Below are 18,409 nucleotides of genomic sequence, written 5' to 3' on the forward strand. Positions count from 1 at the left end.
TGTATTTTTCCCTCTTGTTTGATAAACCAATATTACTACTCAAACCTACCTCTTTTTTAATGGAATATATTTTAAGAAATATAAAAAGGAAGGCTGGCTAATAGTAAATATGTTACAGGGGATGTCAACTTCACTTTCACTTGTGAAATAATTCCAGATAAAAAAAGTATAGTATTGTAATATTTGTAAACAGATACCAGTTTGGTGCAATATGCTGAACATTTGTATGAACTGACTTCTACATGCTACAAAAAAAAAAATCAAATAGAACATAGTTTAGAACATGTCTTTTAATTGATGATGAATTTCTACAGTGCTACAGTATTAACGATCTCTAAAACAAATATCTGAATCTATAGCTCAAGAAATCTTATAATCTTTGCAAATAAATAAGTGATTAAAAGTATCATATTATGTTGTTTTCCTGTCTGTGTAAACTGCTAACGACAATGCATTTCAGAAAAATTAACAATAATGAGCAGCTGTGGTGCATTTACGTTATTAAGAATCTTTAAGTACAATTCTATACATGATAAGCTTAGAGAAGTATTTCTGTACTTACACTTTTACAAAGCCATCAACTGAAAGGACATAAAATACATTCAAGACTGAACAGAGAATCAAGAGAGCTGTGAATAAAAAGACAACGTGTTTCAGTTGATACAACATGACACAGAAAGTATTTTACATTTTAGGACTTGAAAGCCACTACCAGTTGCAGACCTGAACTTGACAGCAAGTTCCTATGAGAGGGCCAGAGTTACCCAACATCCAGGTTCTCCACAGTTTGTCTTGGTACAGCCTTAAGTTCACTTGTCAGACTTTTGTGACCTAAGAGTTCACAAGACAGGTCTTCTCAGCCTGGTAATTCATAAGGATGAATCACTTATTGACATCCGTAAAGCCTTCAGTCCTACTGGAGGCACTCAAGACCCCCCATCAGTGGCGTGCAGCACCAGACACTGAACCAAGAGTACCACCCACTATTAAGGTGTGCTGTCGTGAAAGCATGTTTAAGGAGCTATCCCTGGCAAATATTAACCTGCCACTCTAACGGCTTTGCAAAGCTTAGTAGGCACTAACAACACTGCAACTCACTTGAGCAAGAGAACACAGCTTTGCAGAAACATGAGGTGTTTGTTTCTTAAACAGTCATTGTAACAAACAGAATAAAACATTTTAATGGGCTACAATTAATCATATATTAAAAGTGTAAATTCAGCATGAATTTAAATTGTAAACTGGTAATAAATAATGCAGTACCTCTGAGCACATTTTAAAATACACATTATAAATAAAATGTAATTTTCAGAAAAGCTTTCAACTTTTTTGTTCAAAACCACATTTAACCATTCCTTTATAAACAACTGTAGCCGGTGTGCCTGCCTGAAAATTTTGATTTATGGAGCCCTCTTGCCTAGTGCAGAACACTTATTTGTATTAACTTTCCTTCCATTTTTTTTCTAAGGCAGATTAAGTAAGAGCTGAATTCACAAAAACTGTTAATGTAGCAACTACCTTAAATTATAATTTATTGTAATAGTTGTAATTTATTTTCTTTCTAGTTTATAGTAATCATATAAATATCCAAATATCCACTGAAGTAAGCTACTCTGAAGACTGCAAGTACCACAGTCAGAGCAGTAGCTAGACCTAGATTTAAAATGCACATATTTCTTTCTGGATAAGAAAAGGTAGGTTCCCTCTGGTCACAGAAAAGATCTCCATGCACCTCCCTGTTAACTTGTCATTGCAATCTGTCCATTAACATGAACCTGGCTAAATGTTTTGTTCAAAGGGAATTAGAAACAGCACACTGCACCATTTCTCCAAGGCTGTTAATTTTGAACTATACTATTGAGAGCAGTGTGGCATAGCTACCTTGGCATGCCAGTATGTCAAGAAGTATAGGCTTATAGATAGTAATAAGATAGATGAAGGGAGCAGAAAAGCCTTTTCTGTAACACACCCTTTGTGCACAGAGATCCTCCTAGCTGATCTCACGAGCTCCCTAGGCAGAAGGTTTGGGAGCATGTTGAGTTTCCTCTCTTCTCACATCCTGCGTAGTGAAAGCTGAGAGAAATGGTGTCTATCTACTGTTCACAATGGCCTCAGCTCTTGGCAGCTAATGTGGAAGACGCAATTTATCAGCGTCATATTTCTTTGTGCTGCCCATGCCCTGAGGCCAGGATCTGGGCTCTAGACGTTCTGGGCAGAGCTGTGAAACAAGGTGATTCACCCAATCTGTCCCAGAACAGCCTTTCCCACGGGGAACAGTGTGTGAGTGTTGGGGGGGACATCAAGAAATCCAAATGCTTTCAGCTGGACTTTGTAAAAAGGATGGTGTGTTTATATTACTACCAATAGTAGGAAATGTCACCTGATGAATAGGAATCTCCTTCCAAATGCCTATTCCTATACATTGTCATTCAAAAAGCTTCATAAGGTCATACTCTATATTAATCCATTCCAGAAGACATATATAGCATAAGTAAGAAAACACCTTTATACAAACAATTTGTTAAAGACTATATCAAAACATTGAAGACACTGATGTTTGAACACGTTTCTAATCTTTCATAAACAGGAGGATTTCAATGCTTTAGAAAACTAAGAATATTGCAGAGAGGAAGACAAAAAAGACAGGTGTCAAAAAGAAGTTGGAAAGAGAGCACCATACGAAAATCATACTTAACTTTTTATGTCCATTTAACAGCTAATTAAATGTTTCACAATGTTATATTGAAGTTTAAGCAAGCTACCTAGGATAAAATCCTGGCCCATCTGAAGTCACTAGTGAGAGGATTTTACCTGCAATTCTCACAGTCTTTGCAAAGATATTAAAACAAAAAAGGTATACATTGAGGCTTCAGTGAAAGGCTTCAATCAAAAAAGAAGAGGAAGAAAAGAAGATGTTGCTTGTTTTTTTTTTTTAAAGTACATGCCATGTAAACTAATCTACATGGCAATCTCTCTGGTCTAAGAAACACTGAATGCAATACTGTAAGTAATTTTTAGCTATGCTTTTATTCTTTTATCATTTAGCAAGACTCTTCTGTAGCTGTAAATCACTTTTAGAATTGTATCATTACCTTGTACACTGTTGCTTTATGTAAGTGCAAACCCAAGATTTTAGCAAACAGTGCTGTATTTTTTTCATGTCACAGGTACAAAAGGATACAAAAATAGCTCCTTGATTGACATATGATAATATCCTCAAGCCACAATGAAAATAAAAATAATACAGTATTATAGTGCAGGTATTCCTTTTATTACAGGAATAGTGTCTGTGGGACACACTCATGCGATCAAGGATTTCAAAATCACATCCTTAAAGTATCCAATGCATTTTCAATGAATTGATAGCTATGGTCTTCAGTGAGCTGCCCTGATAGTAAAAAAAAGAGATATAGAACTTAATCTAATCTTAGTCACTCATATTACATCACACTCTTCTGCTTGCCAACTGAGCAATATTTCTAGAAACTGCTATGATGTTCCTCATGGATCAAAAACTAAGTGAAGTTTTAAAAACAGGAGTCTAAGAACTTTGGACAAATACAACTGCTAGTCTGAACATGTGTGTCATAACTATTTTGTGATTCAATGTTGTAAATGTAGTTTATATTTTAAACTTTTAATAATTTTAGCTGCATATAAAACAGAGAAGTAATAAGTTAAATTATAGCACCTTGCATGAAATAGTCCTAAAAAATAAAAAGATTACACCTTTTAAAATTGTAAGAAATACAACTATTCTATCTCAAGTCCACTATGCACCTGTCATTTAAAAGGAAACTAATTTACATGAAATGAAGACATGCATAAATATCACAAATTAAGGCACAAAATGGAATTTCAAAGTTAGGGACGTAGTAAATCCTTTCTTTTTCATCAAATTACCTGATACACCAGAAAAAGGTGTATCTACAACTTTCAAAAAAGCTATATTATCATAGAAACATTGAAGCTAAAAATGGAAACTGCCTATTCAAGTATGTAGTTCAAACTCTTGCCAAGGGAAGATTATTTTCCAATACTGCATTACATCTAACTTAAAACCTGCCACGAAATTGTATGTGTTGATAAGCACTACTGTGTCATTCCGTAATCTAACTGATCTCATCAGTAGGATCTTTCTCCTGATATTCTTTGGATATTTACCTTGTCTCAATTTTATATAATCAGTTCTAGCTGCATCTTCATACTTAGAAAGCCTCTTCCTTTACATGTATTTGTTGCACAACAAAAAATTATACATACTTAATGACTCAACCTTTCTGACTTCTTTCTCACTTCAACTAATTTTGTTACTGTTCTCTCACTTTTCAGAAGATTGACTCAGTTCCTCACCCCTGAGGTACCCAAAATATAAGACCATACTCCAAAAATGACCTCAGCAATCACAAGGAGTATTCTGATTCCAGCTGCTTGATGTAGCTCTTCTGCATATATACTCTTCTTTTGACATTAGTGATGCCAGAAGCAACTTTGTTGCCTACATTATCAAGGCTTCTTACTACGTTATTACATTTCAGTCTTCTCTCTCTCACTAAGTATCCAAGTTTCCTCAAATGCATTACCTTTTCTCTGAATCTGTTAGGCTGAGTCTAATTCTTGTCTACATTTAATCTCTCAGTTGGACCTCTCCTACTCAGGTACCATATAGTGTAATATAATCTGAAACTTTTATTAGTATGCTGTAGATCCTGCTTGCAGATTATTGAAGACATTAAAGAGAATTAGGTCAACACAGTATAAACAATTAATGGGGAGGGAGCAATTAAAATTGCACAATGGGATGATTCAAAGCACAATTTATATTTAAAGACACTACTCCAAGTATATTTTATCCCGCTTAGCTATTTATAAGAAGTTAAATATCTCACTATAGCTACAGTTTCTAAATGTATATCATAATTTTACTGTATAAATAATTAAATGTAGAATAGGAAACATGCTGACAATCAGTCTTCCTCTGCAAACAAGTCCCATTCCAGCCACTGACCAGTGAAAGGCAGGCACATCAAGTCTACTCCTCAGCACATACTTTTAACCAGTTAATATTATATCTATTATTTTACATATCTTTAAAATTACAAATGAAAATACAGAGAGATCTAAATTTGCACTGACAATCAAGAATTCATCTCCTTTCAAAAGTCCTTCTGGAATTCTACAGTGTGATCCTGTAATTCAAAGAACGTTGAACAACATGCTAACAGTACTTTTAATTGGAAAGGTATTATTTAATACAAAGCTTAAATAACATTTAAGCCACCTAGTCTATGAAAAACATAATTACCTAACTTATGCTCTGTTTTCCAGAAGACTCACTTTCAGTACAGCTTATCAACTCTCCTCCTGTTCTTGATGATGACTACAGGTCATAACAGACCTTTCAGAACAGAAAGCACAGGAGCCAACTATTCCAATTCTTAAAGCTATTTGTCAACCTATTGAAAATAAGAAAATAATTTGTCTGAAGAAAGGAACAATTAAAAACCAAAGTGAAACCAAGGATGAAAAGGGAAGTCTGAAGATATATTAATTGCAAAAATAATACAGTCCATGCTATTTTATGCACAGTTGTTTATTCTTGTTCCATGTTTTAAAACTTGGACTCAGAAAAATCACAGGAAGTTTTGGTTTTTTACCCTCTTTTTTCCATTTAAAGCACCATAGTTACACGGCTTGATTCAATCGTCCTTTTCCACAATCACTTCTCCGTGAAGCACCCTTCTTCTCTGACGCAGCATGTGGAAGTAGAGTTGTGGAAATACTTGATCAAAGCATAAAAGAAAGCAAATTAGATGAAAAAATGCAACAGATCACCTAATGGAAAAATACAATTTTGCAGAATAACGAACTGAGGAAAAATTATGGCACACAGTGCTGCAGTTGGTTAAGGTAAATAACAGCAAGTCATGAACATTGCAGTGAATTACAAAAGAATAATTACTCAAAAGTCAGACAAGGCCCCCTGACTGTATACGCTGTGTTTAAGGAACTTCCTTCCAACACTTTCTTTGTATGAACAGGACTTAACCACTTTCCAGCAGTGCCTGAAGTCTTCAAATCTGTGCTAAGGTAAGGATGTTTGAATTAAGACTTTGAGGAGGATATAAATTTACCCTACTGGTTCAAGTCTAAAGTGAGGAGCTCCCTCTCTCCTGGCCCTCTGAGATCTGTTATATTATTATCCTGCTGATACATTTGATCCTTCTATTTCATGGATAGAAAATCGGATTTATTCCTGAAGCATTAAGTTATATAAACAATTGTAAAACTGTTAGTAAATTATGATAGCTTAGGACATTTTTTTACTCATATAAATCTCTCTTGTTGGCCTTCATGATTTCTTCCAACAAAAAATTTCACAGTGTGTGTGCATACTGTGAAAGTCCATGTTTAAGGTCAACTTCTTAAAGGAATACCTTCTATGGATGCAGATCACAGACCTTTTTAACTTCAGTCTTCCTGCTTCTCAATGCCTCTCCCTAATCTCTTGCCTTGTTTCTAGCCTCATTGTCCAGACTATTTAAAATATTCTATTTGCCTAGTTTGGTCTAGCCCCATTCATGGTGCTATATCCAAATCAGGTTGCTTTCTCCTTGTCTACACTGTTTAGGTACCAGTGGAAGTGACACTGGAAGTGAAAGACAGATAGTCTCTCTAATCTTAGCTCTGGTTAGCCAACTGATCTGTGGCTTCTAGTATCCAGAAGTACAAGGACAATCTGATTGAAGCAGGGACAGAAGTATGTTCAGAGAGGTTTGGGGGGTGGATTTCTGTGAAAATTAAATCTTGGAGAGTATTGCTTCAAGTTTTTCCCAAGCATGCTCAAATGGTGATTTTCAGAGGCGACATGTAAATGGATATTAATAGCAATAAAACAAAGGCAAATCTCTGGCACAACTTGCAGGACCATTTTTAAGCCATTGCTTCAAAGTGGCAGAGGCACTAGAAATTCTCAGCGACACAGTTACAAATATTTCTGTGTGTAAGCAAAAAGATATTTTACTTTGTCCAAGTCTTAGAAATGTTTTTAGCATTTTCACTGAAATTTTTAAGACAACCTATGTTCTGAGGAAGATAACAGGACAGAAAATTTCAGTCTAACTAATTAAAGCACAGCAAAGCTTGGAACGACAGAAAGCAGGCTTTTATAGTAGAAAGTGTTCAGCAAATGTAACTACAAGCAGTGTTTCCAGCATTGCTGATAATTGATTATTATGTTGTTAGCATTACTACAGTTAAGTAATACTTACATGGCACATAGGAGAACATGACAATAATAAGGAAGTAATAGTAGTCAAAGGAGACATTATATTTGTTGGGAAGTCTCAGTGAAAACATTCCTGTTTTCTTCACATAGGGTAAAGCAGCATATATGGTTAGCAGTTCACCTGCAACTCCAGCAGGATACAAAATGATAAAAAAGTTGTATCTGCATTAAAAAAAGAACCCTTGTGAGAAATATCCCATGAATTTAAAATTTCCTCTTGCTATTGTTAGTGGCATAACAATGTACTACAGTAGTTCTTACACCAAAATCAAGGACCACATCCTGACTTGGCACAGAATACCAGTTTCCGTTACTTTGGATAGTGTTGCTTAGGTTTATAGAGAATGCATTCCTCAGTTCTTTTATTTAAAAACAGTGAAGTATCAGAATGTTTGCATGTCTTTCTAATACTAAAGAGTAAAGAAATTCGCAAATTTGTAGTCTCCAATAATGTATTTTTTTTAAAATTTACTGATCTTGTTCCTGTTGTCACTGACGGGATTCAGACCAGGACTGGATTCCTAATTCAGGTGATCCTACATATCTTTGTCACAGTGCAAGCACACAGGGTCAACTCTATGTATTGTAGTTTCTTTGAAGATAACGAAAACGCTGAGAAACATCAGAAGCCTGTTTTATCCACTGCCACATGGGAAATCCAAATAATACTATATTTACTACTAACAGAAATGGAAATAAAAAAAAGAGAAAAAATTGAGAGTGCCACAAACTTTTCAGAACCGTTTTAAAATGGGAAGAAAATGTTCAAATAAAAATGTGCTTTGAGTGCCATAGGCTACAGAGGTGGCGACAAAATGAAAAACGTAATCAATAGGGTTTGTGCTGTCCTTATGCATTGTGCACCATGGAGATGCAGTTTCTCCTAAGGAACAGCTCTCGAGTTCATGCAGAGAACAGCAATGAGAGCTATCGCACAAAGAGAAAGGTACAGTGTGCACTCCATGACCAAAAGAGATAAGATCCAAAACAGCAGCAACCAAACATGAAATCCTCTTAGGAGCAAACAGGCTTAGAGGACTCACAGGTCAGAGAACAGATTAGGGGAGGTATAAGAAGGAACTGATGCCATGACCTACACACAGACTGTCTCTATGCAGTGAAAAAAACCCCAAAGTAAAAACTCTGAACTAAAATTTAGCGCATACCTATTCCATTAAGAATGGACAGGCAAATCTTTTACAATTATAAGCTAAAGATCGAAATTTCCAGGTCCCTTGGAGTACTGCATTTATGCCCAGTTGTGCTGTTTGATTATCCATAAATCTTGAAGGGATATTTTGGATTCTATGAAAAGACAATACATTTTCAGTGTTTTGTTTATAGTATATTTCACCATACATCTCTGCTGTGAGAATGTCGGTTTTCCCTATTGTCTATTATAACAAAAATTCTATCATTCAAGATACACTGACTTGATGGCAAAAAGTGTATCTCTCAATGTAGTACTTTCTGAATGCATTTCTCTTTCTGAAGCCTACATAAAAAATTATTAATTAAACCAGACCTGATTATTTTTAAGTTTGCCATTTAGTGCTTAAACATAACCACACCTACCACCTTAGGTATTAGAAAAAAAGATGATGTATTATAAGAATGGACATAAATATCAGACATATCAAAGTGCATCAGAAGCATCAGAACTGCATTATCTATAAAACGAAAATAAAGGTAAATAAGCAAACACACTCTTTTAAATAAGAGTCGCCTGCACTGAATGTAGGTAAGATATTTTCCTTCTAACAGTGTAAGTCTGTTTGTCTTACATGTTTTTTTCAAATAATGACTAGAGAGAATACTACTCTTCCAGTTAAGTCTCCCGATAAACATGCAGTCTCTGTAATATATCTGATCTAGAGGCCAACCTTAAGTATGCTTCAAAATCAAAGCAGTTTTGATATGGAACACACTTTTTATGTGGGCTAAATGAAGTCAATATTTAGCTTCACTACATGAACATAACCTTATAAAAGCTCTGATAAAGCAGAACTTCTCATAAAGTAACAATACGCATACAGATTGAGTGACAACAACTCCCACATTTTCAAAGACCTGAAATCCACAAAGACTAGCACAGGTGATTAATTTTGGGCATTGTATTCAAAAGCATCTTAAGGAGTCATACTCTAAGTTAAAAGATGACTCCAAAGATAAAGAAAAAAAAATAAATTAAAGCAGAGTTCAAACTGTGAGACACAGAAAGCAAAGAACAAATCACACCCCAAAATGTCAGCTAAAATATTGTTAACATTTTAAACCAAGTAACAATGATCCCAAGTTCGGCAAGCAACGGACTTGCACTCTGCTGACACATAACCAAAGCTCAAACATCTGCTCTCCTGTGTGTTAGCTCAGCATGCGTGAAACTAACATGCACAGAACCATGAGAAACTGAAGCACAAGACATCTCCACCTGGCCCATTTAATGAAGTATGGCAAATGGTTGAGCAGGTTGAATGTGTAGAAGGAATATCGAGTAATCTCTGTCACAGTCCATACGACCAGAAAAAGAATAACGCTCTCCTCATTCTGGATCTGCAGAAGTATAAAGAACCAACACTTTTTACACTTAAGCTTCTTTTCTGTGCAAACTGCAACAGACTTCTGTTTAAGATATATGGAACAGAATTAACGTATTGTAAAGAAAGAAAGTTTTGGCTTAAAAGTGATATGCTGAAACCATTACCATGTATAGTTCTTTATCATATGTATTTACTAACATACAGACATTATGCAAACTGATCAATCTTTATCCATCATGCAAATATCAAAATACAAAACCCTGTAATTGAACTTATTCCTCCACTTTACCCTCTGTCTGCCTTTTCACTATGCTATCTAACTGTCTCCCTTTTTATTTGTGGTTGATTTACTTGTTTATTTTCTTACTCCTCAAAACAGCAAGAAGAAAACAACACTGCAAAAGGTATGTTCCTTTTAATCAGTTTTTACCCATCTGCATTTCACTACTCTGTCTCCTAGACTTTCTCTTATTTTTTATCTTGCTTCTTCCTCACCATATAATGCACATGAAACTTTAGATGAAAGGAATTGCTTAGTATAATCTACTAACTGGAACTTAGTCACAGAAGACCAAATTTGGCAGACTTCAGGGAGCTGTAAGATAGTTAAGCAACTGGAACACAGAAAGATCACTAAATGAAGAGTAGTTAGTAGATCAGGAGCTTTGGGTAAACTTACTCAACAATCCCATTTAAGATTTAAGTTCTGAGTCATTAAACTGCCTCATCGGTAGGTAGCACATCTATCTGCTGTTTCAAAACATTGGTTCATTTGCACTCTAAGTGAACAAATAAACAAAAGTCCCCAAATACAGAGAAGGCACATGGGGATCTATTACAAACACTACCTTCTGAGAAGAAGAATTACACGCAAGTAATTTTCTTTTCTTTAAAAGGGGAGGAATTTTGTAATACACTTCCATGCCTGAAGGCTGAAAAGCTCCAGGGATGTCTGTGAAATAAAATAAAGTAACACAAATTTTGTTAAAATTACAAAAAAGGGAAACTATTTTTTTAATAAAATGTAACATGGTGACAAAGCTTACTACATCTCAAAGATGCTGAAAATGCACAACTCTGACAAAAGTCAAGAATAATTATAAGTGCTCGTCATCTCACAAAATCGCACCCTCAATGTGTCAGTCAAAGAAGGTGCACTTTTAGTGAAAGGATCTCACCAACATCACAAAAGAAAAGGAGATATAAAACCATCGCCAAACTCACAAACAAATAGCAACAACTGAAGTTCAATGACATCCAAACAAATAAGCAAAGGGAAAAACAGAATTAGGCTGTTCTTAGTCTCATGTGATTAGAGACAAACATTGATAACCCAAACTTGGATTCATGTCACAGTGCTAAATCCAAGCAGAAGAGCTTTAAATAACTATGCAGAGAATTTCTATCTGTTGCCTTGCAAATCTCCAGTCAAGTAGAGAGATCTGGGTCTGGCTATTATCACTAACATGCCTCTCACCACCTAAAGTGACCCTGAACATTCATGCCTGCTAAGCAGTAACAGCGTGAAATACAATCAGACATACATTCAGTTATATTTTTTCTTGGATACAGCTTGACCTACTGTACTGAAGACAGAGGAAACAAAAGAAATGACTGGATATGCTAAAGATTTAATCCACTGCAGATAATAATGTGGCAAAATGCAGAGCTATATTCCAGCATTCATGTAAACATTCAATATAAAAAACTTGTTCATCTTTGAGACATTTTGCCTTAAGGGAAAAATGAAAACACTTAGCTTACAACATCAACAACAAAAGCTGTGAAAAGCCTACTCCATGTTAAGAAAAGCGAGAGTGAAGAAAAAGATGACATGTAGAAAATGAGTCCTCTGAGAACTGAAACAAAGGGATTTGACGAGGGAGGCAGGTGCTATGAGATCCCATCGGCAGGCAGGCATGTGCCATCTCCTGATGAAACAGTTTAATGGCTCAGCTTCCCAAGTTCAATGACATCGAGGAGTTTTGTGCTCCGATTTTGAGGAGCACAGACTCAAAATCGGTCACTTAATTCTTACATGCCCTTCACAGAAAGCAGACCTCAGAAACTGAACTGAATGTCCTGCCTACTAGCTGTAAGCGCTCTTCTTGTTCCACTCTGCTAAGGAATCACTAGACTTACAATAACCACCTACAGCCAGGCAAATAAACTATCGTCATTTATACAGGACCTTAAGTGTCACTGTGGCATGCTGGATGACTTGATATATTTTTAATGAAGACAAGGCAGTATGCATGCCACCAGATGTTAATATTACCATAACATTAAAATATTGAGAAGGTTCCTAAAATAAAGTGCAAAATCACAACCATGTTTATCCAGGTAAATTCAATTAAGACATATTTTCATTTAGATTAATTCAGTAAGTGCTAATTTAAGTTTTTGAAAGGGAACTGGTAACACTGTGGTAGATTTGGTGGTAAATAATAGCTGTAGTCATTGATCTCACTTAGGCAGACCACAGCCAGCACGATGTCAAAGATAGCGCTGATTCACAGCTAAGACCCAGACCCAGTCGTCTGGGTAGAAGCACATAAGTTCCATCCTGTAACCCCAACTTCCAAAATTGCACTCAAGTATGTAAGTATTCTCTGTAGGAGTACCATTAATTTTTAAATTGGTTTTCCTTGTGAAATGAGAACTGTATTAATAGCTTCTCTTTAAAAATAAACAAAACATGACTTGCTCACGCACATACCTGTTTTATACTATGTGCAATGAACCACACCATGAAGATTCTTGAACTCACTTGGACCCCAGTCACAAGCACAGATGTGTGAACTATTCCTTAAAAAGAGAAACATGCTATCTTTGTTCCACAATTCATGTTTTAATTAGTTACAGGAGAAACTAAAACAAAGAACTCACCAACTGCACAGTGGACTACCTGTAAATAAAAATAAGTTAGAGGTTACTGATGTACAGTATATGTTACTATCTACACTATAAATATGGCCTTTTGATATATATATAAATCTAGGCTTAATTCTGAAGGAGAACCGTTTTTTTGTCTCCAACTAACAGTCTTTAAAAGAAATATATACACGTCAGAGCCCTGGCAACCAATGCTGTGATGGGCTCAGTATCTGATCTGTGCAAACACATGAAAGGGATTTATTTTCCTAATTAATTGTATATATTACATATTTAAATACTTACAAAGCATTTATTTTTTAAACTTCCCTTCCATTATCTTATTCAAAGAGGAATTTTACAGGACAGGGTGGAAGGAGTCACATAAGGGATGCTAAAAGCATAGCAATTTTAAAATGTTCTGTATTCATTACAGATTAATAACATTGTTATAATTTTGCCAATGACAGGTATGAAGCTTCAGATTTATTGTATTTTCTGGTCAGTAACACTTAGCAAATAGAGTGCTTTTCATTATTTTGACAGATTTGAGTAGAATTACTTATTATGAAAGTTTAATAGCATAAAAGCCTATATACAGCTGGCCACATGATTTTAATAGTTGCTTGAACTACAGATGTTGTAGGCAGATGATTGAGAAAATAAGTTAAAATGTAGATAGGCACTCTTTGCTGTGCCTGGGAAAGAACTGTAAGTGCTCAATACATCCAATAGTTTAATTCCATAGATGTACCATAAACTGAGACCGTAAGTGCATAGTTGGCAAAAGTCGTATTATTTAAAGAACACTTTGCACAACTTGCACAGACCCTGTTGTAACAGATTATATGGGCATATTAATCCAGTCTGGAAATAAGCAGAAGCAGGAAAGGCACAGAAGGATAATGAGCCCAGTATAAAGAATAAGAGGGAAGCTATCATCTCTGGAGATGGAGACAAGCTATCTGCTGTGCTAGAGCGTTGATCTGCTGGCTGGAATGCCTTCAGAGATTTTGCCTTTTGAGGTAAAGACTCTCAAATCAAAGCATTTCCCAGGCAATATTTGATTTAAAGAAATATTAGAATTAAGTTTGAAAAAATGTGCCATTTCTTTCAACTAATCACCTTGCCCCCCAAAAAAACTTCATTAAATAATGAAGTTAAAAGGACTTTTAAGTACTAATATAATATTTTGATATTAAATTCAGGTTAACAATGTGTTTTGCCTATGATATGCAGCTCCAGTAAAGCAAACTAATGTTTAAAATTTACCTCAAGCAAAGCAAATGTCTGGAAAAATTTAAGCGTCTTTTGAACGCTTCTGAATAAGCCTCTATGTGTTCCTTTCTGTATATAAAACCGCACCATGGCAATACCTAATACCAGCCACCTACAAAAGAAAGAGAATGGATACATTTCAAATTAGAATTCTAAAAATATGCATCCACTGTAAATAATTTAGTAGAATATTTTCTTCACAGGATATCTTTGCTTCTTCACTTGTCAGTGTTCTTAGATTATTAAAAATATCTTTAGACATAAATATTATATAATGTTATGCAAACATTACACTCTTTTATCTCTTTACCTGGAAAAGGACAGGGAATTACTTGTTTGCCTTCAGAAGATTGACTTGAGTTGAGGGGACCCCCCAAAACCATGGGTCCATCAGACTTTTCACTATTTTTACTATTAAATCCTCATGCATCTTTACTGTGAATTACTGTTATTTGAAAACACGTGATGAACTTGGCACTGAAGCCACCCTTTTGGGTCACAGGTTTGTATCAGTAAAGGGCTGGAACCTATGCACATCATTTTTACATTTTTCATGGCCCCTCAACTCAAAATTTTCAGAACTGACTAGCGATCTGAATGTTTCTGTTCGTGATTGTCCAACTGAAGTTACTATTACGATTCAGTTTTCAAAAGTGTTGAGAAGTCATCTTCGAAAATCAGACTCCAAAGTGCTGAAAGATGGGTGCTCTATGCTCCCAGCTTCCAAAGGCAGGTATATTTAACTAGCACATTTGATGGTGTTGGCTAATATTTTATATTTTTTTAAGGAAACTGAACAATGCTACCAACTGATAACCCTTCCAATGTAAAAGAAAGAAAGTAACAGTATCTTTTAATCAAACTGGAATTTGATATAAAACTTAAATTGAGATCTCAAATGAAAATTGAGACTAAAAAAAAAAACTTTGAAACTGTGGTGGGTTGATCCCCACCACCCAGCCCAGACTCAGTATAACAACCCAAGGCATATGCAATTCCTTCCACATAATCAATCCATGTTTACATAATTAAGGTTTTCAAAACAGTGTACTATATGTTCCATCCTTAATGCAGAGCTATGCCACATTCTTACAAACATCATGCTAGCAAGGTGCCTTGAAACTTCAGGTTTCAATCCACAAAGACTAAGAAAGTATAAAAATTCTTTAATATAGACTTATAGGCATAACCAGAGCTATCAATGGCTATTTTCAGAGTTAAAAATAAAAATACAAAAATTAAAATGACTTTAGCTTAACTTCTTGTCTCATGACATTGGGAACAATTACTCAGCCCTTTCATTCCACATAAAGCCACAGCAAACACGCTGTACAGCGACATGAGCTCTGGCTAAGCGAGGGCCCAAGTGACAAAGCAAAGGGGTCTAAGAAATACTCTGAGGCAGATTCGGAGAGCATATAAACATTTGGAGAAATATTTATATAAACATTTGGATAAATATTTAACATACCTCCTGTTCTTACACTCTTCCCTAAGCATAATGTATTGGCTAACATTGGAAACAGGGTACCATGAAATACTGATCTTTGGTTAAACCCATTATGCTGCAATGGCATGAGAGTCGCGTGGATCGTGACAGCTCTCTGCTCGCCTCGGATGGCATGTACTTCAGTATCAGCCCCTTAACAACTCTTACACATGGTGCCTACTGCTATGCAGTCACTTGGCGTGGCCCGTTCCAGCACTTCATGATGGCATTTCAAACTCACATAGAGTTAGTCAGGCTTCCCCACAGGGTAGGAATGATTCCCCTCCTTGATCCCTTCTACTTTAAGCCCATGAATCCGATTTGCCAGAGCTCCAAAATTTGCCCCCCCCCCAAGTGTTACTTAGATTTTATAACGGATTTTAAATCTGAGTGCATTAATTTGAGGTTGCCTCCCACCATGTGGAAAGAAGGAATTACCAGACTATCACTGGCAGTCCTTCACAGCAAAGCTGCCCTGTTTTATAGTGAAGTGTTTGACAAGAGGAAGGTGACAGTGAGTTTACATCCAGCTGGCAGCACAAATGGTGACAGCAACCTCTCTGTCCTAACCCTAGCCTGAGAAGTCATAACACACCTAATCTAAAAAGGCATTTTCTGCACCTCATTCTGTAACAAAAGGGTTGCAGAGAGCAGTAATCTTGGACTACACTCAGAAGCAAAGACTGCAAACATTTTTCTTAAATAAATTTTTATTTGGACATGAATTTCTGTAGATCAATTTATTTAATTGTCAGTGGCTTTGACTTTGGATCTCAGGAAAGCCCGTGTACTGAGTATTGCATATCACCAGGAAACGGAAAACACTTTCTGTAACAAAGGTAGCCTTTCCAGCTAGGACTTTCAGTAAGATTGGGTAATGATCTGTCATTTTAATCCCTTAAACCTTTATTAGAAAGTAAGATAGGACACCATTTTTTATTAGAATGGTTGTTAACATGCAATTATGTATTAGTTTGTTAAAACTCTAGAAACACTTTGCTATATTGCACTATCTGGACAAGTGGACAAATATACTGCTCTTGTTACTTACTTATCCTGTGTAGTGCCCCTGTTAAGTATTGCTCTACTTCAAATGTATATTTTTCTCTTAAATTGTATCCATAAAAGATTATAAGAATTTGTTCCTATCTCTTATTTCTCTGTTTCCACATAAAATATGTAATTTTTTATGTCTTAATCCCTTTTGATATTAATGGAAGATGTGAGGGAAGGAAGCGGGAGATACTGAACCAGAACCTAAAACTAATATGGTTCGATAATCTTCTACAGACAAATAAAAGTCAGTGGCAAGAGTCAAGTGTTCATTAGCAAATTCACACATGGAGCATGAGGCTGGGAATTCACTGAGGTAACATCAACCTGCCAGCTAGAAAAAAAAATTACATTGCGTAAAAGCACTTTTCAAAAGGTGCTGCTGCAATGTATGGACAGACTTGAATACATGTTCAAGATTCACAAATGCTAGTGAAAAGAAAGAGATTATGATCATACTCCTGGTTCTCTGCATCAGTGCTTGAACTCCTGCTTCAATTACAGCGTATTCACGGTGCTCCACGGGATTCAAATGGCAGAGTTACACACTGGTAACCAAGGTAAAATTGTTCTCGTGATGAATGTCAGCCCAGAAGTTATAAAATTGTTCGTTCTTAGTTTTCTTTTAAGCATGTGTAAATTAATAGAGGAGTTTTTTTCCCAAGACCTGGTGAACAGGGCAGATTTTCAAGAAGTGAAAATACGTCCTTCAAGCACTAACATAAACCTGAGTCCTCTTAGTTATTCAAAATAAATACCCACTTTCCTCAGAGCAAAGCACCACACTAGCTCAAACGAGCCCCTGGGTTATTACAGCTCTTCCCCCTCCGCCCACCCCCTGCTCATCACCAAATGCCCGCTGGCACCGAGGACCGCGCTCGGCTTTGGACGGTCCTGCCTCGCAGGGAGCCGGTGCCAGCTCTGCTCGCTCAGATCCGGGGCTCACGGACCTGAACGAGTGACCACAGGGTTACCCGGGGCGTGAGCTCGCAGAGCCGGCCGCAGGCGGGACCCGCCGCCCGGGACAGCTCTCCCCGAGCCCGCAGCGTCCCTCAGCGCCCCGGGCCGCCGCCCCGAAGCCCCCAGCGGCACCAAGGGCGCTGCCGCCTCCCCAGGCCCGGCCGGCGCCACCTCCCGGCGAGGCGGGGGAGCCGCGGCGTCGCGGGGGCCGGCCCGGGGGCGGGCGGCGGTGAAGGGGCAGGGGCGGCGGCTGTGTCGGGGGAAGAGGCCCGCGCGGCACCCCCGCCCGGCATTCCAGTCCCGGCTATACTTAACCTCTGCGCCGGGCTTGGGGTGACGCGCCGGCGGCCGGCAGCGCTGCACCGTATTAGGCAATGCCCGGCAGGCAAGGGCTAGCCCCGCTCCCGGCGGCTCCCCTGTGCCCCCGGCTCTCACTGCCGGCTGCCCCACGGCTACACCAGCCTGCCAGGACCCCGCCTCGCCTCGGCCGCCCTGCACCTGGCTCCCGCCGCTCCGCGCTGCCGCCCGGCGCTGCGGCTCCGCGCCCCGCTGAGGCGCCGCGCTGCCGGCCCGCGGCGTGCCCGCGCCCGCTTACCCCGCGGTCATGGCGACGTTGTAGAAGATGAGCCAGGCCGTGGCCAGGGCGCCCAGCCTCCTCTTCTTGCCATTCTCCTTCTCCTCCGCCGCGCCGTTGCCGCCTCCGTCCTCCTCGCTGGACGCCATGGTTCCCCCCGGCCAGGGAGCGAGAGGCGCACACCCGCGGGGAGGAGGGGCTCCCTCCGCGGCGGGGCTGAGGCCGCGCTGACAGCCGGACCTCGCGCTGTCTCTCACCCCATCTGTCTTCCTCGAGGGCCGCTAGCCGCCGTCAGCGCCTCACATGGCGCTGCGCGCTCCTCCTTCCTCCTCGCAGGGACTCCCCGGGGCACG

General features: G+C 38.1%; 1 protein-coding gene across 1 annotated transcript; it reads right to left on the minus strand.

Annotated features, from left to right (window-relative positions):
* Positions 1-275: 275 nt before the first annotated feature.
* On the minus strand, positions 276-18,409 carry HACD1 (3-hydroxyacyl-CoA dehydratase 1). The gene is made up of 7 exons (XM_068404744.1): positions 18,078-18,409; positions 13,975-14,092; positions 12,718-12,736; positions 12,548-12,636; positions 9,720-9,841; positions 7,272-7,450; positions 276-5,782 (listed from the first exon to the last, which is right to left on the minus strand). Exons 1-7 carry the CDS (start codon positions 18,203-18,205, stop codon positions 5,700-5,702), a joined length of 738 nt encoding a protein of 245 aa, XP_068260845.1. The 5' UTR covers positions 18,206-18,409; the 3' UTR covers positions 276-5,699.

This window comes from Nyctibius grandis, chromosome 7 (assembly GCF_013368605.1).
Source record: "Nyctibius grandis isolate bNycGra1 chromosome 7, bNycGra1.pri, whole genome shotgun sequence".
Lineage (NCBI taxonomy): Eukaryota > Metazoa > Chordata > Aves > Nyctibiiformes > Nyctibiidae > Nyctibius > Nyctibius grandis.

Bases quoted from the DNA above. Each gene is read 5' to 3' on its own strand.
- HACD1 (XM_068404744.1), bottom strand. From the start codon at position 18,205: ATGGCGTCCAGCGAGGAGGACGGAGGCGGCAACGGCGCGGCGGAGGAG. The intron at 9,842-12,547 runs GTATGTGCGTGA...ATACTTCTGCAG, and splicing joins TTGCACATAGTATAAAACAG to ATCCAGAATGAGGAGAGCGT. The intron at 5,783-7,271 runs GTAAGTATTACT...GCTTTGATCAAG, and splicing joins CATGTTCTCCTATGTGCCAT to TATTTCCACAACTCTACTTC.